This window comes from Plectropomus leopardus, chromosome 2 (assembly GCF_008729295.1).
Source record: "Plectropomus leopardus isolate mb chromosome 2, YSFRI_Pleo_2.0, whole genome shotgun sequence".
NCBI lineage: Eukaryota > Metazoa > Chordata > Actinopteri > Perciformes > Serranidae > Plectropomus > Plectropomus leopardus.
The window spans coordinates 2,150,799-2,176,497 of NC_056464.1; the positions used below are offsets into that span (position 1 = coordinate 2,150,799).

Genomic DNA, 25,699 nt, shown 5'->3' on the forward strand with positions numbered 1-25,699 from the left:
CATGTATGAGGGCATAAAAAGTGCTTCAAAATGTCTCGTTTTACCCTGTTTCCAAAGAAACATCTCATGTACATAGTATTTTGTTTTTGTAGTTCCTGGGATCAGACTCTGTCATATACAAAGAGCAGTTGAAAATTGGCTTGAAAAAGGCTTCAAAATTACTCTGTGGCTGTACAAAATCATTTTTTTCTTGTTCTTTTTTTTCATTTCTTTTTTTTTGTTTTTGTCAGAAGTAGCACCTTAGTGCCTTCACATAATGCTTTTAAAGCTGGAAAACACCTTTTCCCCACTCAATAAAAATATTTCCATAGAATACTCCTACTGCAAGCATTATCATCATTGACAATCACTTCATAATCTTTGTTCTAACAACAGTATGAGACAGTAATACTCTGTGTTATGAATAATCTTATCCCAGAGTTTGATAAAGCTGATCATCATACTTCCTCTCAGGATGTATTTCTCTTCCAACAGACTGAGTTTTCCTCTGTTAGGTGATGCCACTTCAGTTCTATTTTGCAAACTGCTGGAGTTTGGCCTCCAGGCCAAGATCAGAGCTTTAACCTGAAGAGATTCGGAGGGAAGAGGATTAGCAAGAGAAGGACGGATGGATGGAGGGAGGGAACTGGAAGAGGAGGAGAGTAAGTTTGGTTCTCAGTGGAACCGCTGGACTCCAAATCTTGGGTCTTTGGTGTCCCGGATTTCAATCTGGAGGTAGAAACAGAGAGAGACAGTTTCAGTATGACTGCAGCATTATGTTCAATGAGAATGTGTTTGGAAAGAAATGTGCCTCATCAGGTGAGGGAGAAGAGGGGAGACACAGGAGGGAACAGCCAGGACTCATTCATGCCATGTGCTTTACACTGCACTGTACTGTAAACAACACTCAACTTAAACTGACACACACAAAGTTGTGTTTCATGAAGCTACAGAAGTGACAAATGTCACAAATGCATAATTAATCTATAAACATCGCTCACTTTAAGGAGTCAAAGCTACATAATTTAAGAGTCAAAAGTATAAATAAACACATAAATAGTGCAGCTAGTTAAAGGTCCAGTGAGTATGATTTAGGGGCATCTATTAGCAGAAATGTAGTCTAATATATTTTCATTAGTGTATAATCACCTGAAACTAAGAATTGTGGTTTTGTTGCATGAAGCCCCTTCCCCGCTGTACACCCCCCAACATCTGGCTTTTTAATGTAATTGGAGAATGGAGAATAAGATGCTTGTTGACTTCAGCTCAGCATTCAACACAGTCTCTCCCATGACGCTGATTGGAAAACTTAACACTCTTGGTTTCAGTACAGTCTGCAACTGGATACTGGACTTCCTCACATACAGACCCCAGAGAGTTCTAATTGGCAGTCACACCTCCTCTACATTAGCACTCAACTCGGGCTGTGTGCTCAGTCCCCTCCTGTTCACACTGTACACCGATTACTGCACTCCCAGACATCAGGAGAACTCTATTGTGAAGTATGCAAATGACACCACCATTATTGGCTGAATTATAAATGATGAGAGTTCATACCAGACGACAAGATTTGTTTCCATCCTGAGGAATGATTTATTTAAATACAAGAACGTTTTGGCAAGCAGGATTTGATCATCCAGCTCTGCATGAAGTCCTACCATGTAACAGCTAGCATAGTTTCAAAGTGATTTATGAAATCAAGTTGCACCATTAACACTTAAAAAATAAAAATAATCAAATATGTAAACAGGTCACTTCCTCAACATCTGCAACAACTTCCAAAAATGACATAGTTAAAAGGCCAAACAATAAATCAAACTTAGCAGCAGCTACCCCTGATTGTTACTTAGGGTAAATATTCAGTAACCACTTTTTAAGAACTAGTTTGTATGGCTGCAACCACTTTTAATTCAATGAGTAGATGTAGCCACTTCCCAGGGACAGAGATCAGGAACTTCACATTAGTTTCAGACCAAGGAATCAGAACAGAATTTCTGCACACAAACCAAAAATATGAAAATATACAAGAGCAGCTAAAACAATAAGTCAATTAATTGGCAACTATGTCTTTCATTGTGTAAGTCATTTTTCATGCACAAAAACATTTTATGGTTTAAGCTTTTCATATAAACTGTATGTATGAGGAATTTTTGATTTCTTACATTTATTTAATCCTTTTTGCATGTGTACTTTTACTTTTAATACTTCAATAAATTTCCCTGAAATTACACTGTTTAAGTTTATTTAACAGTACATCAGTTTCACACCTTCAGTAGTGCTTCTTCTTTTTTCAGCCTTTTTTGGTGTCATCTCTCCAGTCTTGGCCATGTGTCAGAGTCTTTGCACACGGCACAACACCTGCCCTTATAAAGTGTTTAAAGTTGTTACCTGAGGTTGTTACCTAGGTGACTTATGATCAGTGGGAATTATCATTGAACATATCTGGTCAGAGCAGATTTGGGTGGTTAAGAGCATTTGGTGCATCTGGAGTTGACTTCTCTGATATTTTCTCGTACCATAAATTTAAAAGAAAATATAAGAACAATTTAAGAGAATGCTGGTGCATGAGGCCCAATGTGCGGACGATAGGATGCAAATACCACACATCCACAGCCACCATCATGGCCTGTGGCTCACATGTTGGCAAAGAACTGCCCACTTTCACATCCAGCAGACACAGATTAACATTATTATCTATTGGGAGCCATGTTTATGGTCATGTGATGTCCAGTATTCACTTCTTTTAGTTCTGTTTTGGTACAACAGGTGACCCCGCTCATTTGATTCAGGGAATTCACAACAGCTAATTTCCCAAATAAGTTATTAATGCATGTTTAACTGAATTGGATTCTTGGTTCTGGAAATACTAAAAGATGTCTTACTTGCACCAGCAATGTTCTGACATCCTCATCATTTGTATTTTGTGATTTTGGATAATTTTCTCTGCACTTCATTTCCTTCCCATGTGTGCCACTCTGCTCCATTTGGCAGCAGCTGGGAGGCGGCAGAGGGGCTCTGACATATGAGTCAGTGTGAGCCGGAGAGATGAAAAACCAACATAAAGAAACATACAAAAGCAACGAGCTTGAAAGGTGACACTTTCAATATAGCTTCTCTCACATTTTCCATGCTCCCTTTCAATGCAGCATTATCTTAGAGAGCTTTTAATCTTTTTGTTGAGATGGAATATTTTGTCATGATTATTTGTTCTAACATGACATCCAAAATATATCAAATAAGGTAGAGTTGTCTAAAACAACAAACTCCATGTCATCAGGTTAAATACATTAAAAAGAACATCATTTTCAGATTTTTTGCACTGAAACACATGTATTCACCCTCTTTCTGAAATGCTCCATTTAGTGTCCGTTTCAATATTACACATACTCGCATTGCTCTGCGCACCAAATGCACTTTTCAAAATCAAGCTTAAAAATATTATTACCTCCTACTTCCATTGAGTTTATTTTTTGACCAACATCAGTCCTAATCATAAATATCAAATATTCATTAATTTGCAGAATTTTAACCCTTTAAACTCCAGGTTTCTGTCATGATGCCACTATGTTTTTAGATAATAAAAAAAATTAACAAGAAAAAATGATTTATTTTCAATATACTACATGCAAAGAAGGTGTGTGTGTGTGCGTGTGTGTGTGTGTGTGTGTGTGTGTGTGTTTTGTTTGTTAATTTTTTCCTGATCACAGCCTGGGTTATGTCAATAATTAGCAGCAACACTAGTTGTGACAGTGCACCAAGCAGAAATAGCATGTATTTTTTTTCGATATGCTAAATATGGTAAAAAAAAAGAAAAAAAAAGACATCACCCAGTGGAAAATAGGCAAAATTGTAAAATGACATCCAGAATTAATACAATGTGTGTTTTTATGCTTTTGAATGTATTTCAATGGTGCATTTTTGCACTTATATGAACAATGTTGTTTACACAGGCTATTTTACGCTTATCATAGGAGCTGAGCTGGAAATTGCAGGAATAAACAAAAATCTTGCTAAAATGAAAGCCATATGCATGAGCACAGCCAGAATTATAAAAAAATTAAAAATGAAAGGCGTGTAAAATGTGCCAAACAGTCCCTAAGGGTTAAACCCCCTCCTGAGAAAGCCTGGTCTGCTCTGATTGGTCAGAGTTTCAGGGTCTTCCACACTTCAGCATCTCTGCACCATAAAATGGCTGAGATGTATTATTGTGGCACTTTATACCATTAAAAAATGACCAATGACATCTTCTAAACGTGACATACATGTTCCAGCAAGAAAATGATCCAGAATCAGAAAGAAATGAACAACATCAGAAACCAAAATCATGTTTCCCTAATGTTAGCATGTAGCTACATGTAGCATTGTTGGCTATGCAACATAAACACTTAGAATGGTGTGCCTGGAGCAGATGACCATATAAAGAAATATGTTACAACAGAGTATTCAGATCATTTCATTCATACCATTAGTGGCATAAAACATAAACAACTCAAGGAAGCAAATTCAAAACAAAGAGAACATATGAGGGTATAAATGGGTTCACAGTACATCGCCTTTCACAAGACAAGAGGAGAGGACAGCCACCAGATTCTCACTAAGAGATAACTGATCTTAGTGCATGCAGAGGTGACATGCTGCAGGGCTGGATTAACACGTCGTGGAGACGAATGGGAAAAACTGGTTGGGCTTACTCCGTCCATTCGTAGAGATGAGCCAAGATGGAGCTGAAGAGAGGAAGCAGTTTTAAATCAGATCATCATGGTTTATTTCGTTTTATTACCATCTGTCTAATGAAATGTTGATAAAGCATGTATGCTGTTTCAAGCAACTCAATGTTTCACCTTCACCAGTTTCAACATAAACACTGAGAGCTGCCCTGTGTTCTAGGGGGTTTGCAATGATATGTATAATTAGATAACTCCAGTTTTAGCAGCACACAGCTTAACCACACCTCGTTGTTATTTCTCAATGGAAACCACTTTACAATGTTTCGGAAAAGGAAAACCCCCCTAACAATTTCTTTTGGCCACATCCACATGTCCTGAACAATAGCTAAGGCCCCTCAACCAGCAGAGCTGTAAGAACAATATAAGCGTGCCTAAGCTCCATCGGTCCGGTAATTCACACCTAGGAGAAAGCTCCGACTTATTCAGAAGTTACTGTAAGGGAGCACTATTCAAATGTTTGAATTTAACCGATCTAGGTCGCGTCTCTTTTACTCGCTGGATGAGAGGGAGACTGTTTGTGTGTTTTTGGACACCTTTTTTGGGGGGGATTCCCAGAGGACCACTGCGCAACACAGTCACGTCAATTTTATTTATAGAGCCCATTATCACAAAACAAGGTTTGCCTCAGAGGGCTTTACAGTGTACGACATCCCTCTGCCCTTAGACCCTCACATCACCCAAGGAAAAACTCCTGGAAAAGAACCCCTGTAACGAGGGGGAAAAAAGGGGAAGAAACCTCAGGAAGAGCGGCAGAGGGTGATGAGGGATCCCTCTTCCAGGACGGACGGACGTGCAATAGATGGTGTAAATAACAAATGAAATACAATCATGACAAAAAGGAAAGAGAAAGAGAGAGGGGAGGAGAGGGTGAGAGAGGCACAGCAATAGTGGAAACAGACGCATGTCATATTACAATAACAATAGGTGTGAAATTATCAAATGCACTCTATGATGATATTGTGGGTGTGGAAAAGAGTCTTGTGCATATATTGATAGTGAGGTGTCCAAAGGCAAGATCACAGCATCTGCGCAACTAGGACCAAGATCAGTGCAGCCACAGCACGAGCACAACAAAAGGCAAGGTCACAGTGCCAGCACAGATATCACAACGATCAGGCACAGCCAGGGTTGCGGCCAGGATCCGGGAAAGCTCGGAAACAAGGGAGCAGGAATGCTCCAGAGAGGCAACAGGATTAGCGTAGTGCAGTTCAACAGACCCAAGGTGGAGAGCAGTAAAAAGGATAAGCACTCAATGAGGATCCTAGAGTCATTGATCAGCAGTTACGACTTAAATATGAATGCCAGAGAGCAGTAATAGAAAATAAAGAAAGAAAGAGGAAGCAGAGCCAGAGTGGCAGGTCTGAACGGACTCAAAACCACCCCGCTGAATCGAGCCGAAAGCTCTGCCACCTCTCCCTCCTCCCCGCCAAACGGACGGTGATTTCAACTGAGCACAAGAATCAAGAAACGGATTTCAACTGAGCACTGGGATGGCATCCCATTCTTCAACCAGCATTTGTCGCAAGTCAGCCAACGTGGGTGTGTTGGTCACTCTGGCATGAACAGCACGCCCAAGCTGATCACATAAGTGTTCAATCAGGTTGAGGTCACGTCTCAGATCAGGTAGTCTCTGATAAACCCCGCCCTGTAGGGGCAAGCGTTGTCATCTTGGAGGATAGAGCTCGGTCCCAGACTGTGGAGATATAGGATTGCCTCTGGTTGCAGAATCTCATCTCGATATCTCTCTGCGTTGAGATTGCCTCTAATGATGACACACCCACACCATCACACTGCCTCCACACAAAATGTTACTTTATCTGTGCAGCAATCAGCATAGCATTTTTCGCGTCTTCTCCACACTTTGACCCTACAATCCAACTGCTGTAAGCAGAATCTGTGTTGCCGACACCAGCACACACAGGCCTGACGTTGAAGGGCAGTCATGGCAGGCCTCCTGGCAGCCCCATGAGACCGAAAATTGGCTGCATGCAGTCTGTTCAGAATTGTCTGGGCAGAGAGCCGTCAGCCATATCATCCTGCTAACCTTGACTGCAAATCTGTAGAAGACTGCTTACGGTTCCTAAGTACTGACAGGGTGAGGAAACAGTCTTCTTGGGGTGTCGTCTTCTTGGGACATGCACTTTGCGGCCTGTCTCTGACATCCCCCATTATATGGTACTTGGCCTTCAGTTTGGAGATGGTACTAGGGCTCACTCCAAATAATGCCGCAACTTGGTTTTGCGGAACACCACCTTGAAGTTGCCCTATCGCACGGGCCCTATCCAGATCAGTTAAACATGGCATACCGATTTTTGGAGCAGAAACCAACTGACCACTGTAGAAGGGGTGCTGACAATCAGGTGCCAATCAGGTACCTGATTGTCAGCACCTGGAGGTAACAGAAGCTCAAAACAAGAGTCAATAGCAACAGCAAAAAAGCTGTTTGGCATTGGCAGAGAAGATTTGGCAATTTTTTCATGGGCACAATCCACATACTCAGCTCTGCTGCTCATCCCACAAATCCATGTTCCTTACAAATGTGGCACCATTTAAAAAGGGAAATAAACAGGCTTTCCTATGGTATAAGATTTATTGGCGAGAAGCATGGTTACAACAAATAATCTACCAAACACAAATTTCCTTACTTTTTGTGCTTAGTTATGTCACATTACATGACAACCTTAAGTCACTTTACAACTTTGGAGTTTTAATTATACACCGACGGACGGCACCGGGCGAGTAAACATGCAACGTCAATGGGTCCTGTGAATGAAACACTGAAGAGAGTGTCAGGCGATAACACTGCCGGTGACAATGTATTATAAGGTGTGTGAGTATGCTAATAGACCTCGTGACGTGCTGACGTACTGCGGGTAAGCGTGTTACATCACTTCCGGTGTATCTTGTCTGTGTCTCTGGTAGCGTCTCTGAGCTGCTCCTACGAGCGATCCTCAGCTAATCTTCTAACTTGTTCCTTACTTCGGCTGCTCTTATCTATCTGTGACTGAAAACTCACATAAGTTTTACTTAATCACTCACAGCTGTCTCCTCCTCTCAGCGGTTTTTCCTGTGTATTCACAGCCGCTCTCTCACTGTTAGCCGGTTAGCTTTGTTAGCATTAGCTCTGGTTAGCGATGGCTTCTCCCTGCTCCTCTCTCTCTTCTGCTCTCTCCTGCTCAGTGTGTCAGATGTTTAGTTACTCCTCTGCCTCCTTCAGTGATAGTGGTACCTGTAACAAGTGTAGTTTATTTGCTGCGCTGGAGGCGAGGCTTAGCGATCTGGAAGCACGGCTCCGCACCGTGGATAATCCCTTTGTAGCTGCGATAGCTAGCGAGCCCCCTGTAGCTGGTGCGGACCGACATAGCGTAGCCTCTGCTAGCCGTCCCCCGGCAGCCCCCGTGCAGCCGGGAGGCTGGGTGACTGTCCGAGCGAAGCATAGTAAGACCACATGACCGGTACACCACCCACCCCCCCTTCACGTTTCAAATAAGTATGCCCCTCTCAGCCACACACCGACCGAGGACACAACCCTGGTCATTGGTAGCTCTATTTTGCGAAACGTGAAATTAGTGACACCAGCGGCCACAGTCAAATGTATCCCTGGGGCCAGAGCGGGCGACGTCGAGTCAAATTTGAAGCTGCTGGCTAAGGCTAAACGTAAATACAGTAAGATTGTTATTCACGTTGGCGGCAATGACACCCGGTTACGTCAATCGGAGGTCACTAAAATTAACATAGAGTCGGTGTGTGAGTACGCCAAGACGATGTCGGACACCGTAATCTTCTCTGGACCCCTCCCCAATGTGACCAGTGATGACATGTTTAGCCGCATGTCAGCACTCAACCGCTGGTTGTCGTGGTGGTGTCCAGCAAATGATGTGGGCTTCGTTAATAATTGGTGCTCCTTTTGGGGTAAACTGGTCTTATCCGGAGGGACGGCATCCATCCCACTTTGGATGGAGCCGCTCTCCTCTCTAAGAATCTGGCCGATTTTATTAGAGGCCCAAAGCCATGACAAACCAGAGTTGGGACCAGGTTTCGGAGTCGCAGTCTTACACGCTTCTCTGAGCTTCCTCTAGCACAGTCACACACCCATAATGTAAATGTTATAAAAACAGTGTCTGTCCCCCGACCACTTCATTTGTTTAATACTAAAATAAACAAAAGGGGAGTTGTACATGAAAATCTCATAAAAATTAACTCATCTCCTGTCATACAGCATCATAACAGGAGAATTAAATGCGGACTCTTGAACGTTAGATCCTTATCAACCAAGGCTCATTTAGTCACTGATTTAATATCGGATAACCATATTGATTTATTATGCCTCACTGAGACCTGGCTTTGTCCTGAAGAGTACGTTAGCCTGAATGAATCCACTCCTCCTGGTCATATAAATAGTCACGTTGCGCGGGACACTGGCCGAGGAGGGGGAGTCGCTGCTATTTTTGATTCAAGCTTAGCAATTCACACTAAGGCCAAGTTAAACTATAATTCATTTGAAATCCTTTTTCTTAGTCTTTCTCACCCATCCTGGAAAACTTTACAGCCAATTCTATTTGTCATAGTGTACCACGCCCCCGGCCCATACTCTGAATTTCTATCTGAGTTCTCTGAGCTTATATCAAGTTTAGTGCTCAAATCAGACAAAATTATTATCGTAGGGGATTTTAACATTCACATGGATGTTAATAGTGACAGCCTTAGTTCTGCTTTCTCCACACTTTTGGATTCAATAGGCTTCAGTCAGTGTGTACATAAACCCACCCACCGCTACAATCACACCCTCGATTTAGTCCTTGCATACGGCATTGATATTGCAGATTTATTAGTCTTTCCTGAGATTCCTGCTCTGTCAGACCATTATTTGATAACTTTTAATTTTTTATTACTTGACTACAAGCCTCTCAGTAAGAGCTACTCTTCTAGATGTCTATCTGATTCAGCAGTGGCTAAATTTAAGAAACTAATTCCCTCTGCTTTGACATCATTACCATGTCTTACAACTCCTGAGCACACTACTACTAACTTAAGTCATTCCCAAATTGACTGTCTCATCGATAATGCTACTGGCTCACTGCGATCAGCTCTCGACACTGTTGCACCCTTCAAGAAGAAAATAATGAAACAAAAAAAATTAGCCCCATGGTTTAACCTCCAGATTCGCAAATTGAAACAAACATCGCGAAAATTTGAAAGACATTGGCGTTCGACCAAACTGGAAGAGTCCCGTTTAGTCTGGCTGGACAGTCTTAAAGTCTATAAGAAGGCCCTCCGCCATGCCAGGGCAAACTATTATTCATCACTAATTGAGGAAAACAAAAACAATCCCAGGTTTCTTTTCAACACTGTAGCCAGGTTGACTCAGAGTCACAGCTCTATAGAGCCCTGTATTCCTTCAGCCCTAAGCAGTGACGACTTTATGAATTTCTTTAATAATAAAATCATAACTATTCGAGATAAAATCCATCACCTCTTACCCTCAACTGACCTGACCCCGAACTCAGATAGCCTGATTATGGCAGCAAGGCCCGAAATTTATCTAGACCATTTCTCCCCCATTGACCTTCATCAACTCTATACTTTGGTTTCTGCATCTAAGCCATCAACATGCCTGCTAGACCCCATCCCAACTAAGCTCCTTAAGGAAGTTTTGCCTTTATTAGACAACTTTTTATTAGATATAATCAACGCGTCTTTATTGACAGGTTATGTACCCCAGTCTTTTAAAGTAGCTGTCATTAAACCTCTTCTAAAGAAGCCCACTCTTGATCCTGAGATTTTAGCTAACTATAGACCGATATCTAATCTCCCCTTTATTTCTAAAATCCTTGAGAGAGTGGTTGCTCATCAGCTCTGTGACTTTCTCCGAGACAACAGTTTATTCGAGGACTTTCAGTCAGGCTTTAGAGTTCATCATAGCACAGAGACGGCACTAGTAAAAATTAATAACGACTTATTTATCGCTTCTGACACAGGTCTGATCTCTGTTTTAATCCTATTAGATCTCAGTGCTGCATTTGACACCATTGACCATCAAATCTTACTGCACAGACTTGAAACCTCAATTGGCCTTAAAGGAACGTCACTAGCCTGGTTTAAGTCATACTTATCAGATCGTTCCCAATTTGTTCACATCAATGATCAACCCTCCGCACATACAAAGGTCTGCTTTGGAGTGCCACAAGGTTCGGTGCTTGGACCAATCCTTTTCACTTTATATATGCTTCCTCTAGGCAACATAATTAGAAAACATTCTTAAATTTCCATTGTTATGCTGATGATACGCAATTATATCTATCAATGAAACCAGATGAAACTGATCAGCTATCTAGACTTCAAACATGTCTTAAGGATGTAAAAGCCTGGATGAGCCGTAATTTCCTGATGTTGAATTCAGACAAAACTGAAGTTATTGTTCTTGGCCCAAAACACCTCAGAAGCTCCTTTTCCAACAATGTAATTTCTCTAGATGGCATTACCTTGGCCTCTAGCACAACTGTAAGGAACCTCGGAGTTTTATTTGACCAGGATTTATCCTTTGCCTCCCATATAAAACAAACTTCAAGGACGGCTTTCTTTCACTTGCGTAACATCGCAAAAATTAGACATATCCTATCCCAAACAGATGCTGAAAAATTAGTACATGCATTTGTCACCTCTAGGCTGGATTACTGTAATTCCCTATTATTTGGTTGCCCAAACAAATCTCTTAGGTCTCTCCAACTGGTGCAGAACGCTGCTGCTCGTGTTTTTAACGGGAAGCAAGAAAAGGGATCATATTTCTCCTGTTTTAGCTTCTCTGCACTGGCTCCCTGTGAAATCCAGGATTGAATTTAAAATCCTCCTCCTTACTTACAAAGCTCTAAATGGTCAGGCTCCATTCTATCTGTCACAGCTCATAGTTCCTTACCAACCCTCAAGATCACTGCGCTCTGAAAACGCAGGGTTACTTGTGGTTCCCAAAATTTCCAAAATTAGGTTAGGAACCAGAGCCTTCAGCTACCATGCTCCTCTCCTATGGAACCATCTTCCATTTTCGGTCAGGGAGGCAGACACCGTTTCAACTTTTAAGGGTAGACTTAAGACCTTCCTCTTTGATAAAGCTTATAATTAGGGCTGGCTCAGGCTGCCTGGACCAGCCCATAGTTAGGCTGACATAGGTTTAACCTGCCGGGGGACTTCCTCTGATACACTGAGCTCCTTTCCTTCTCTCAATGCCGCCATCAGAAATCATGCATGTCTGTTTACTGCATTGCCATGTGCAAGCTTAGCTTAGCTCTGTGATAGCCATGTGGTACTCTCACTACCTGGGGCTCGCGATTACAGAGCCTGGGTCTGTTGAACTGCGCTACGCTAATCCTGTTGCCTCTCGGGAGCGTTCCTGCTCCCTTGTTTCCTAGTTTCCCTGGATCCTGGCCGTAACCTTGACTGTGCCTGACCGTGGTGATAGCTGTGCTGATGCCGCAACCCTGCCTTTGGTTGTGCTCGTGCTGTGGCTGTACTGATTCTGTGCCCCCCGCTCGCCCTGATCGTGGTCTGGTCCTGGTTGCGCCGATGCTGTGATCTTGCCTTTGGACAACCCCCTTTCACATATGCATGAGACTGTTATCATCTCTATCAACATCATCATAGAGAGCAATTACTAATTTCACACCTACCATTATTGTAATATGACATGCATCTGTTTCTATTATTCTGTGCCCCCCCCCCCCCCCCCCCCCCCCTCTCCCCCCCCTCCCCCCCTCTCTTTCTCTTTCCTTTTTTGCCATGATTGTATTTCACTTGCTATTTACGACATCTATTGCTCGTCTGTCCGTCCTGGAAGAGGGATCCCTCACTATCCTCTACTGCTCTTCCTGAGGTTTCTTCCTCTTTTTTTTCCCCGTTACAGGGGTTCTTTTTGGGGAGTTTTTCCTTGGGTGATGTGAGGGTCTAAGGGCAGAGGGATGTCGTACACTGTAAAGCCCTCTGAGGCAAACCATGTTTTGTGATAATGGGCTATATAAATAAAACTGACTTGACTTGACTTGACTTAATAGGGTGGGCAGGAGGGATGTTGAGTGGGTCCCACAAACAGCTGACTTTTGTCTTCTTGAGTCTTCCCATGTGGATGTGAGATTTTTTCCCTATACCTCACCATGTCCCTCCTTTACCTAAACCTAACCATCTATAACTTGACAGTCACATTGGTCGCCATTTGCTCATGTTGTGTAAACTTAAGGACGGTGCAGCATAAGCGTAATTTTACGTGATTCTGTTCTTTAAGTAGTTATGTTACATTACATGACAACCTTGCGTCCCATAAGTAACAAACACAGCTAGTTATTTTACCAGAATGTACTACCAGAATGTAATTTAACACATGAAGTGCCACCATAATTTAGACCAGGTTGCCTTGGAGACAGGATCATCGGAGTGTCTGTGTTTAGTGAGTAGTGATATTTTAGATGCTTGTTCTGCACTTTGTTCATTGGGATGTTTTATACTGTAATATTGTCAGTCCTTCTGTTTTGTGTCTGTCTATATGCACTTTATTTTGTTCTGCTGCCTGTCCTGGCCTGGGCTTCCTTGACAAGAGATTTTTAGGGTGCATTTAGAAATACTCATTTTACTCATTTTTTCCGTAAATTTGGAGTGCCGTTAGAATGTACCAAGTGGTTATCCAGAGCACCGCACTCTCAGAGTGGCAGGGCGCGCTCTGCTGCAGAGTGCAGAACAGATTGAATGTGTGATTGACTACACCGTTCGCTAATTCATGCAGAAATACAATGCTCTGTTACTTTGAACAACAGCTCTCTCATTTTAGTGTAGAGCATCAGATTAGATTGAGAATGCACCCTTAGTCTCAATGGGACCTATTCTGGTTAAATTATGGTTAAATAAATATGTAAATAAATAAAAAAATATTCGGCTCTTCATCTACTTCCAAACAATAGATGCACAATAAAAGGTTATTTATTTTAAAAAAAATTACATATTAAATATTACAGCATTGTTTTCATTCTGAAACATACAAAAAACAAACAGTGAGGCACATTAACAGTTCCCCAATCTTATCCTCTTGTAAAATACTTTTCATGCACCACAGCACCCAGCTGCTCACGTCACTTTTATGTTTGTGGGATTTTTGTGTACATGTGTACTGTTTCCTCCTGCCCTCTCTCTCTTTGATGCTGACGTACACACAGAGAAGAGCTGCAGGGCCTGGTGAATGCCGCAGACACACTCCTCAGTGAAAGGCCTTCCTCGACTTGACGTCTCCACTCTACTCGCAGTAGGCCTGGCTTCTTTGGGAAAGCATTGTGCCTGAGGATGTTTCCTACAGTGTGCCACCACCTTTTGTTTTCTTGGTAATTCATTCTCTTTTCCTTTCTGTCTGCCTCATCACGCCCCTTTAGCCTGCCCATGTTCCCTGAATAAAATCTATCACCTTAGCAGCGTCTCTAATGTGACCAAACATCATCTGTCTCATGAGGAGGAGTATAAGATATCTGAACTGACAGCAGGTAGTGTCTGCTAACCGGAAACTGCATTCACTGTCACAATAGCTGGCAGTTACATACAGGATTACTCTCACATCTGATGGTCTCTGAGGCATTATGTGTGCAGGACTTTTAATAGACTGGAGTAGGCCCGGTTGTAGACTGCTTTGAATGCGGGGGGGGGGTTAGCCCCATAACTAATATGAACTAATATGAAAGATGATACATAATCTTACGGTGATCAGAATTTGGAAATAAAAACCAAGGAAAATTCCAGTCTGGTGGGCAACGTATTAGCTGAATATCTCATGTTATAAAATATCTAAACTACAATATCTAATGTTATAATGTCATATATTTATTTTTATTATCTATGGGGAAAAAACAGGAACAATTCTGGTTTAATTTTACCATGGTAACTGTTGTGCTGCAAAAAAAACAAAAAACTAGGTAGCATGGAGGAGGCACAATGCTGTATTGCATAATGACAGTAATATGCCATTGTTATAATGACATAATTGTTAATCAGCATTCTTGCCAACCTCCAGGTGTAATTTTCTGTAGTGAGTTAGTTGTATAACACTGAAGGCCTTTCCTTTAGGCTTGTGACTTGTGTATACATCCATTTGAAGGACGGCAGGTATCAGTTCCATCTACACTCTCTAACTGAAGTGATGTGGCACATTGTCTAGTCCCAGCAGATCTGCTGTTTACATTTTGTGCAACTGGCAGTTGTCACATAACCACAGAACCCCCGGTGCTTATGTGCTCATTAACCATGGGGGTTTAATTTTTTTTTTTTTCTACACAGCTTCTCCTGCACATTGTTTTGTGCCCAAGTGCGCCACAGGTGCTCCAACACCACAGGTGCATTAAGGGAGCCTGGCCACAAAATGACCAAAGTGCCTTTGGCATGCTTGCGACACACTTGGCAGTGTACACCTGCCTGCAATCTGGCTGTTATGCTTGATTCACAAGCCTGCAGTGACCTCTTATGCGTACAGAGCAGCAACAAACCCATGACTTCTGGAGGTAAACATAATGTATCATTCATGATGCCTCAATCATATGTGCCATATTGTTTATTCCACTGTAATATGCCACAGGGTTTCAGACTTGTCAGCTTGTTCTAAATATTCACATGAGAGTGCAGGTAATTATCAGTTAGAAATGTGTTTTTCTCTGCATAAGAAAATCTATGTGAAGTGTGAGACTGTGTGACAAGTGCCAGTTACCTGAGTCTCACGGTCAATGTGACAGAGTTGTTGTATGTAAGTGCCAGATTTTGACAATGAAGAAGGTGAAACAAAACTGATGATCTCTTTAGTTCTACTGCATCAATGTAACTTTGTAATGACACAATTGAAGAACACCACGGGCCTGTACATAAAGATGTTCTTCTACAAAGCGGTGAGTGTAAACAAACAAGAAGCCAAGTCAAGTCAATTTTATTTATAAAGCCCATTATCACAAAACAAGGTTTGCCTCAGAGGGCTTTGAAGCATACGACATCCCTCTGCCCTTAGACCCTCACATTGTCTAAGAAAAAACTCCCCAAAAAGAACCCCTGAAATGGGGTTAATGACAGTACAATAATGACAAAAAGGAAAGAGAAAGAGAGAGGGGAGGAGAGAGGGGAGAGAGGGGGAGAGATGCACTGCAATAATGGTAACAAACGCATGTCATATTCCAATAATGATAGGTGTTAAATTACTAAATGCACTCTATGATAGCATGTTATTTTATGCGCAAATATTGTAGGTGTTAATAAAAGTACAATGCGTATATTGATAGTGGAGGCGTAACTTATAATAATGGCAGTAGAAGGTCATGTCAAGCACAATCACGGCATTGGCGCAACCAAGACCCACAACACAGGCGTGGCTTCAGATAGGACTGCTGCAACGGCAAAACCAAGACCACGATCAAGGCAAGCCGGGGTATAGTTTCAGTGCAGCCACAGCACAAGCACGACCAAAGGCAGGGTCACAGCACCAGCACAACTATTACCGCTATCAGGCACAGCCAAGATTGCAGCCAGATCCGGGAAAACTAGGAAACAAGAGAGCAGGATTGCTCCGGAGAGGCAACGGAGTTAGCATAATGCAGTAAACAGACATGAGCATCTGCAGATGGAGGGAGCAAGAGAAGGAAAAAGGAGCTCAGTGTATCCAAGAAAGTCCCCTGGCAGATTAAACCTATGTCAGCCTAACTAGGGGCTGGTCCAGGCAACCTGAGCCAGCCCTAATTATAAGCTTTATCAAAGAGGGAGATCTTAAGTTTATCCTTAAAAGTGGAAACGGTGTCTAGAAGATGGTTCCATAAAAGTGGAGCGTGGTAACTGAAGGCTCTGGCTCCCATCCTACTTTTGGAGACTTTGGGAACCACAAGTAGCTCTGCATTTTCCGAGCGCAGCGTTCTTGAGGGTTGGTAGGGAATGCACACACAAGAACTGACAGCTGATCACAATAGTACTGCAACATATATCTACACTTTACTGGAGGAGCGTTGATAAACTCAGTAGAGTCGGCAGCATCAACACAGCTCAGTAGTTGTTGTTATTGTTGTCCTCTAGCGCATGGCTATTTGCCTGAAACGTAATTTGCATGTGAGAAGTGCAGCCATGACATTCTCACAAGATCCATGCATTGCCAGTGTACACACTGACAGAAGGCAGTGTTTTCAAAATAATTACACTCTGGATCCTGGTTTCTAAAGTTTGCGTTTTCAGGCCCTCAAAACACTGCTGTCATGTGGATGAAAGGTCAAACCCCAACAAAAGTTTCACGTTTCATGCAAGAACCGTTGTTTTATAAACAGCCCCTTGGTTACTTACCCTTAGCAACAGAACATTTTGGCACATCCTGTGCTGAATCATCATGAGTCATACATTAGTTACTAAAGCATGTGTTTTATATCCTTATTTTAAAGTAAAAAGGCAATGACTTCCAGTAACATTTTGGTCTCCTAGTCTTTGGAACAATACATTAATATATTTATGCCACATCTACAAGATGGATGAAGAAGAAGAATCTTTAATGTAAAAATCAATTCCATATTCTGTTGAACACTAACTTGCAGCCTCGACCAAGTGTAAACAAGTTTGCACAGTTTTTTGGCTTATTTTTCCATTTACATTATCAAAACATCAAAACACAAAAAAAAGTAGATGGAGACAGAAGTCCACTGCTCTTTCGGTTTGAGCGAAGGTACAGTAAGTGAATCAGTAAGAAATGTTGCAGCCTTTCAGTGCTTTGCACAAAACAGATGTATAATACAGTATTATGTCTTTAAGTACTTCCCGTGTTACTATGTTCAGATACACACTCTGCCATGCATTACCAAACACAGATCATTCTCCACACACTCCAACCACAACAATAACAATAACGATGTGAACTTACCCTTGACACAGCAAAATCTGTAAAAAAGGACAAAAAAAGAGTGTCATATAATTTTACTTTTGTTGCCTGAACCTAGAAAGTCATATACCCCTTTTTCCACAAAAATTAGGACATAACCTTTTTTTTTTTTTAAACAGCGGATAATCGTTAAAAATAGGTTATAGACTGCTTTCTCATGAAGCAAAGCATGTACATACCAGTTACCATTGTTATAATAAACCATGCATAACTTTCAAGCGGAGCAGATACATCTTTACATTTATGCTGCACAGATCAAAGTCATGTCGGCTCAGCTCTGCTCATGTTGCTTGACTGACTTCCTATGCATTTGTGCTGCTGCTCCAGTTCGTTTCCTCTTCTATCTGAACTCTTTTCTGTGCACTAGTTGACTATTAAGATATCAATTGGGTGAGAAATTAGGAATTAGAAGGTGCAGTTATGTGCTATAACAACATCAGAGTTGATCTTTACAAGCTTGCCAGATGGCAAACCGATGTTTTTGCACATTGCATGTTTACAGACATAAAAGATGCTTTACACAGAGATAAACAAGAATAGACAGAGATACAAAAACACATAACAAAAGAGAGAAAAACAAAAAAACGAAATGAGAGACAGTGTGAAAGAGAGACAGACAGAAACAAACAGAGACATATGCAGAGAGAGGAAACCACAGCCTCATCCCTCTGGAATCTGACACGTAACCATGGTAACTTCCTCCACACACTCACAGGAATTGGGGTTATTCTTTTTTTCTCTTAAGGTAGCTCAACACAGTACCTCTTCTGATGAGGCTGCGATATCTCCCATCACAACATCAGTTATACACACACCTACATCTACTGTAATATAGCAGCTATGAATATCAATCAAACAGCTGTGCAGTTCGCTGTAATTACAATGCAAGTGTGAGGACTTTTGAGGTTAATCAGTTTATTCAGTACTATTGAAGACATCTTTCTTTACCATCATCACAAAAGAGTAGCTGCATATTTACACCTCTAGTGAAGTTTGTATAATGCTGTTGTGTGCTAACATTATGATCAATTATGTGTACAACAGGCTCATTTATTGAGGTCACACCCTGCAAAAATACATTAATCATGAAAATCAATTCATTTACCCTTTAAAACCTGGAGCAACACCACTTTTCCTGTGCTACTTTCAGACATCTTTCAAAAGTATTTAAACCTTTGCACTTTTTTTCTGGGAGCAACTTTGGAACCCCTGTCAGGATTGCGCCTATAGTATAGCCCCTGGCAAGCACCACCACAGACTACAACCAATGGCAATTTTTACTTTCAATAACTCTATACAAATATTCTGCTACTGTAATTAAAAGTTGGATACAAATAATGGTTATGATGATGCTGGCGGATTGCTGTTCTGGGCAATCGTGGCACATGGGGAAGCCAAACACCATCTCTTCATCTGTAAGCACATTGTGATGTCACAGAGCTGATTGAAAATCAGCAAAGTTTCCCTTTAATCAATTGCACTCTATACAGTGCATGGTGTATGGTGCCATTTAAGTTGCAGTGCGATTCCATTCAGTGGAAAAAATAACAGTAAATCCTCATATTTTTAGACCTTAAAGCCGTAAATATTTTGTTTATTACCATGAAAAATGTCTTAAATGATCAATTGATTCTTCTGCACATTGTCCGATGCTACATGTTGCGCTCTAGGTATCCTTCCATGTCGGCAGCTGATGTTTCTGGATACCACTACCGCGATGCCATTACTGCGAAGCTGCTACTGTGATGTCAACAAACGCACATAGTGGCATGAATGGTTGGGATTAGGGATGGCACATACTAAGGTGTAGAAAAAAACATCAAAATCAGACAGTAAGCAAACCAACTCTCACATTAAAGTCTGGGGTTTCTTTGATCCATCCACCACCTCTTCCACTCACCCCTCTGTGCTCCTTTTATTACGTCTTTACCAGCAGCATTCAACCTGATGCCATCCAATTGCATTTCATGCACACGTGGCAGGTTCTGTCCGGTCACGTTCTCAGCTGACGCTGTCAAATGGCGTATCATGCAGACCCAAAAGGTAGCTTTTGGCATCTGGCTCTCACACCAAATGCACTGCAAAAGCAGTGATATTTGATGATTTCGGTGTTGAAAGGGGCTGGATAAGCTGATCTCTTAACTTATGTAATCCTATTTGAGTTGACATAAAAGTTGACATAATTTGGATGCATAGCATATTGTTTTTTGACCACAAAACACATTTCTTTTTGCTTTTCGTGGCCCTTTCTGTCCCCTGTAATTTAATGAAAAATTTAATAACTGCTCATTTTCTACTTCTCACCTTTGTTGTCGGCCTTCAGCTCCTCCTGCAGGAAGTCGCTCTGCCGGTTGCCGAGCACGAAGGCTAAGAAGGAGAGGATGAGGGCATCCAGGATGCCAATGATAGCCAGGATGTAGGCCCAGCGCACCGAGCAGTTGCCCAGGGCGTACCTCCCTGTGTCCTCTCCACACATGTCCCGGATCACCTCGGAGTCCCAGCCGTTCGGGAAGATTACACAGCCGAGCACCAGACACACGGCTGCAGCGCAGAGAGGGAGAGAGGGAGGAATGAAGAGAACCAGGAAATAGGGAGAGGAAAGATTGAATGAATGTGTGTGATGGGTATGGTGGTCACATACACAACAGTATAATAGCGTTTGGTTGGTGTGATATTGGATCGTGTCAGCAACAGTGTGTGTAACAGTGAGCAGAGCGATGGGTCAAGGTGACAGAGTTATTTTCCGTTGAAAAGCAGCACAGGAAAGAAAATCAATACAGGAGGAAGGTTGAAGTGGAGAACAAAGCAAGATTGAAAGTCAGGGCAATGTAACAGTAGAGTGAGGAAGGTTGGAAGAGAAAATAGGTTTATGTGTAAAACAGCAGGTTACATGAAGTTAACAAGATGAAAGTGAGAGAAAAGACGGAAGACGGAGGAGAAAAGACAATATTATTTTTTCGTTTCACTCTGGGTTATAAGTCTGCTGTGCTGGTATTTCCAGAATCCTCATCACTCAATCTCTTCCGCTTCCTGTTCTTCTCTCTACACTTCTGCACAGGCAAGTCTTTGAACAGAGACAGAAATGGAGACATAGAACATGCTAACATGAAGGAGAGAGAGAGTAAGAGAGTAATGAAATGTTTCTGGCTGCCAAACAGAAGCCAGTTGATGCATTTGGACCTGAGATGTCAGCATTTTAATTTCTAGCTCAGTGAAGTTTCTCGTCCATGTTGTCAACTATTTTTTAACATCAGATCATTCATACATTGTGATTGGTGAGATAAGAATGTTGAATGAATCACACATGAACCTTATTGCAAGATTATTTATGCGTTCAGATCTGTGCTGGCTTCTAGGTTAGATTGATAAATGAGGGCCATTTTTTCTCAGTTTTTTCAATTCTAAACTTGCATCCATGAGCAACTTTTTGAGCTGATGCTCCTCTTCAGTCTGTGTCCAAAGTCTAGAAGTAATCCTCCCGACACCTCGAAAGTTTGCTAATTAATACATTAAATATAGTTTGTTTGCAGCAGGCTTCTGATAACCAAGAAATAGTCTCAGCACAGCACATGCTGTAAAAACCATAGCTTTTTATGTGATCATCTTTGTTCAGACCACACACGAACACACACACACACAGGTGGTTGGTTTCCTCTGATGCTGACGTTAACCATAATGCCTTGAGAGACTATTTTCTCTTCCTCTGCACAAATTAAAATGCATTCCAAATATGTGTATTATAAACACTCCCACATTATATCAGAGGGCCTCCGTCTTTGTGTGTTTGTGCACATTTGGCACAAATGTTTTTATCCTGTTCTCCTGTGGAAAAACTGTGTGTGTGCATGCTCCCAAAAGGCCGGAGTAGTCCCCTGGTGTGTAGAGGGTCCAGCTGAGGCCAGGCTGGCCCTAACAGATGGGTCCCTGAATGCCTCATTTACTGGACCACTGCTACTGTTGGGAGCTGTGCACAGACCAGAGGAAGCCCAGCTGATGCACAGCTCAGTGTGTGCAGGGACAGCCAGGACTGAAGGTTTCAGCTGATGTGAGAAGAGTGAGGAGGAGGAAATCCCCACTGTCTCTGAGACTGAGCTGCAGGGGCTCCGAGGAGCTAATGATATACATCCACTTTAGTAAGACTAAGAATATGGCAGCACAGTGAAGATTTATGGGGCCACTATTGTAAGCTACTGTTGGCCACTATGTGTGGAGAGTTGTGTAACAGTATCTCAATCCATGTGTATGAAATCAGATTTTTTTAATGTCTAAAAGAATCTCTAAATACAAATTGAAATGTGTGAGTGTACTGGAATCTGCAAACTAGTATTTAGAATGTGTGTGTGCGTAATCAGATTTGCTCATGCGTAGAAAAAAAAGAAAGTGAAACAGCCTTCCATATCTGTATTTAGATTTTCAAATGTATTGAGATTTTTAAATGTGTAGGAAAAAGCTGTATATTAATGGCTGATAGGTCAAAGTATTTTGCTCCAAAGCTGGAAATACAGACAAGTCATTAGTTACAACTTCAGCATGATTTATTCCTCTGTGTTGAATCAATGCCGTTCCTACTATGCAGGCTCAAGGTTGCATAGAAGCATACCCAATGCCTGATGTGCACCTCTCTAGAAATGTAACTATGCATTACAGCAACGCAGACCTCCTGTTTATTTTTGTAGATTGAAAACCACTTCTCTGTGGAAACATAGCTTTTATTTGAATTTTCTTGCATCCTGACAATAAATTGTGACAATAATTCAGCCTTCACACAATAGCATTTTAAGTCTAGTGTGTTATTTATCCTGCCTTCATATGATCATATTCATATTTATTATAGTATTTGCTGTTTCACATCAGTTGTATATACACAGAATTTTGGGGCAACAGTTATATAGACTTCACCTGTCTCAAAACTACTCCGCAATACTACATACAATTTGTCCCAAACTGCAAATGAAAAAAGGTGGATGGTGAAATAGTGAGCAGGCACACAGGTGAGTGCATGTGCTCTGGTGTTTGTGTCAGATGTCTGGAGCTCCTCGCAGCACTGACCCTTGTAAGATTTGGGAAAGTTTTACAAGCTGCTGAACATGTCCCAACTATCCACGATTCCTACAGACGCTGTGCAGGTTTGAGCTGTGTTCCCTCTGTGTTTGCTGGCACACTGAAAACATGACATCCAGTTTGTGCAGCATGCTTTGAAGGCAGCCACGACGGGTTTAATGTGGTTTGAAGAGTGTGTGTGTTCCCTGTGGTTTTCCTTTAGTCCTGCCTGGCTGACACAAGTGAACAAGACTCAGTCTTAATAATTCATCCAGCCTCGCTTAGATGTGTGTCACGGGTGCTGAGAGGGTTACACTGCCCAGCAGAAAACCCTCCTCCTTATGACCCTGTGTGTGTGTGTGTGTGTGTGTGTGTGTGTGCTCTCATGTATGCTAGAAACATCAAGGATTTAGGATTGTCTGTAAATTAGTTCACTCATGTGAAAAGAAATTCTGTGTGTCTGTGTGTGTGTGGCCTGGCTTTCTAGATTGCCGCTGACTTGATCCCATTTTTGTGACACTATACTTTGAAGTGGTACTTTGTTGCTTCTCTTGCAGTCACTCAGTGTTCTCCTCACACACTGAGGCTTTATTTCAGCCTCTCACTCCACAGTAATAATGCACACTGACAATAGGGGCCACAGTAAAACTTGAGCATCATCTTGACTGTCTCCACTAAAAGAATGGCCATTCTTCAGCTCCATTATGAAACTGTTTCACATTCACCAATCTGCAAAATTCCATGAAATCTCTGTGTGTCACATTTTTAGTTGGGCTGTGAAACGACAAATTTTTAAAACTCGCAGAGTTAATTAATCGCAGAATTTCAATAGTTAATTGTGATTGATGGCATTTTTTAATCACATCCATCAATCAATTCCATTATTTTGCATAGAAAAACAGCAATGAAGTCCATATTAACAAAGTGAAGCAACTCTTACTAGAATGTCTTGATTAGGAATCAAATGACAGCAAAATCTGCATAGGACTAGCATAAAGTGGGTATGTCTGCAATGAGAACACTCATTTTCATTCAAACATATGGAGGTCAAGGGACGAGAAAAGAAGGCGTTATGTACAGACCTTAATCCCATCCCGTTAAACCAATAACCTGTTAACGCATTTTTAGTCATTAAACCATGAAAACATTAATGTTCATTACATCATTATAAACTCAACTTGTTGGACATGACATATAATAGCAAGCAAGCATCGTTCTGCTCGCACTTTATGATTTAAAGCATGTTTATCCCCATCACAAGGTGGAGAGGGTTGACAGGAATCTGGATTTATTGAAAAAGTAGAATAGTACATAGGTCCCAAAAATCTTGGACTCCTCAAATGTCTCTTTTGCCAAGCCTTCTGCTTCCTCTCCTCCTCACTGTCAGCAATGCTTATTAAAAAAAAGAAGAGGGGGCATGGCTCTACTGTAGTCCACATTAGATGATGTGGAACACTGAACATTCCAACACCCATACTACCACACAAAATGGTATGCCAGAAAAAGATTTAGTATGTACCAGTACATAGTATCTCAGATGTGGTATGTCAAAAATACCAGGATGCTCTACCACATATGGTTGGATTCGGCAGTATGTTCATCCAACTAGAGCACATGGGCTGGTACCATGCAGGGTAAGCCCAGCAACTACCTGTGCAAGTCCAGCCTGTTGTCATTCAGAAATCATAACACTCTGCTTTTGGTTTAAGTACGCAAGTGACGCCACAGAACGGCATCAGTAATGGGTGGATGGGTACCGCTCACCCAGATTTTGGTGCAGGTGTCTGGTGTTTGCTTCCCATTCAAATGCTTTGCATTCACAAACAATAATAAAGATGGAGAAGAACATAGGTTGTGAATGCTTCACATTCACACCCAATTAGTAATGTGTAAGTATAGCTGTGAAACGCACCAGGGGTCTGTGTGTATGTGTGTGTCTGTGTCCTGGCTGTTTGCTGTATTTGGCCTGTCAGTGTGTATACTGCCGCTGTGTGTTCCTTGGACTTTCTCCCGTTCATGTGACTCATCTCATCCTCACAACAAACACACTGACCATCCTCCTCACTGTCCTCATGTCTGTTTATCGTCTCGCCATGTGCACAGGGTCTCTGAACTGAAGGCAGATGCATATTTTACTCCAGCTCCCCAGCCCCTCCTTCTCATAGGTCCGGCCAGTTGCCACAGCAACCCCCACCTCCCTTCCCTTCCTGCATTGGGATCCCTCCATCTTTTCACCTTTATCGTCTGCTCCTCTTTCTGTCTCTCTTTTTCACTCCCTGTCCTTCATCTAGTTCTGTCAGCCTGCTTCTCCATCATGCTCCCTCCTCACTCCTTTTTATCTCCCTCATTCTTTCTTTTCCTCAACTCCCTCTACCTGCTCATGCTTTCTTTCTTTCTTTCTTTTCCTCGTCTTCCTCTCCTCTTCACAATCTCAATAGGATCATGACTGCATCTAATGTTTCACAAATTGGGGGACCGTAGGGGATACTGTGTCTATGTGTGTTAGTGTGTGTGTGCATGCGTGTGTGTGTGTGTGTGTGTGTGATCATACATCTTGTCCTCGTGTTGTGCTGACAGTTGTAGGAGCACAGCTCAAGGAATAATTGGTTGTATCGACTAATGCTGCATGTGTCACAGTTGCACTAATTGTGAAGCCAAATATCTAAATTCTGTGCAAATCACACACACACACACCCCTTAACCTTAAAATCTGTCCATCTCTGTCATGCAAACATGCACTTATAGTGAACATTACAACAACGTAAGTCATTATACCATCTTACCCAAGTGTTTTCTAACAACAATATCGACTCCACCTGCCATGGCAGCATGATACGCGACCGGAAGGAACCTGTTGGGTCCGCATGATATGCCACTAGACATCATCAGGCTGAAACACTGCCAGTAATGATGTTTGTTTCCTAATGCTAACCATCCATGCCAGCATGCTGTTACTGAGTTGCCATTTGCTTTTAATGCCTAAATATAACCACATTGCTTTTGTAACATTATCCCACCAATGTGCTTTTTTGACATCTCCCATCGG

At 41.9% G+C, this 25,699-nt stretch overlaps 1 protein-coding gene across 1 annotated transcript in view; it reads right to left on the reverse strand.

The window, feature by feature from the left end:
- Positions 1 to 654: 654 nt before the first annotated feature.
- The window catches only part of lhfpl4a (LHFPL tetraspan subfamily member 4a), a 43,431-nt gene continuing 18,386 nt past the window's right edge, over positions 655 to 25,699 (reverse strand). Inside the window, exons 2-4 of the mRNA XM_042497012.1 lie at positions 19,918 to 20,154; positions 17,596 to 17,612; positions 655 to 708 (exon numbers count right to left, since the gene is read on the reverse strand). Coding sequence (XP_042352946.1) covers positions 655 to 708; positions 17,596 to 17,612; positions 19,918 to 20,154 — 308 coding nt within the window. The remainder of the gene's footprint in view (positions 709 to 17,595; positions 17,613 to 19,917; positions 20,155 to 25,699) is intronic.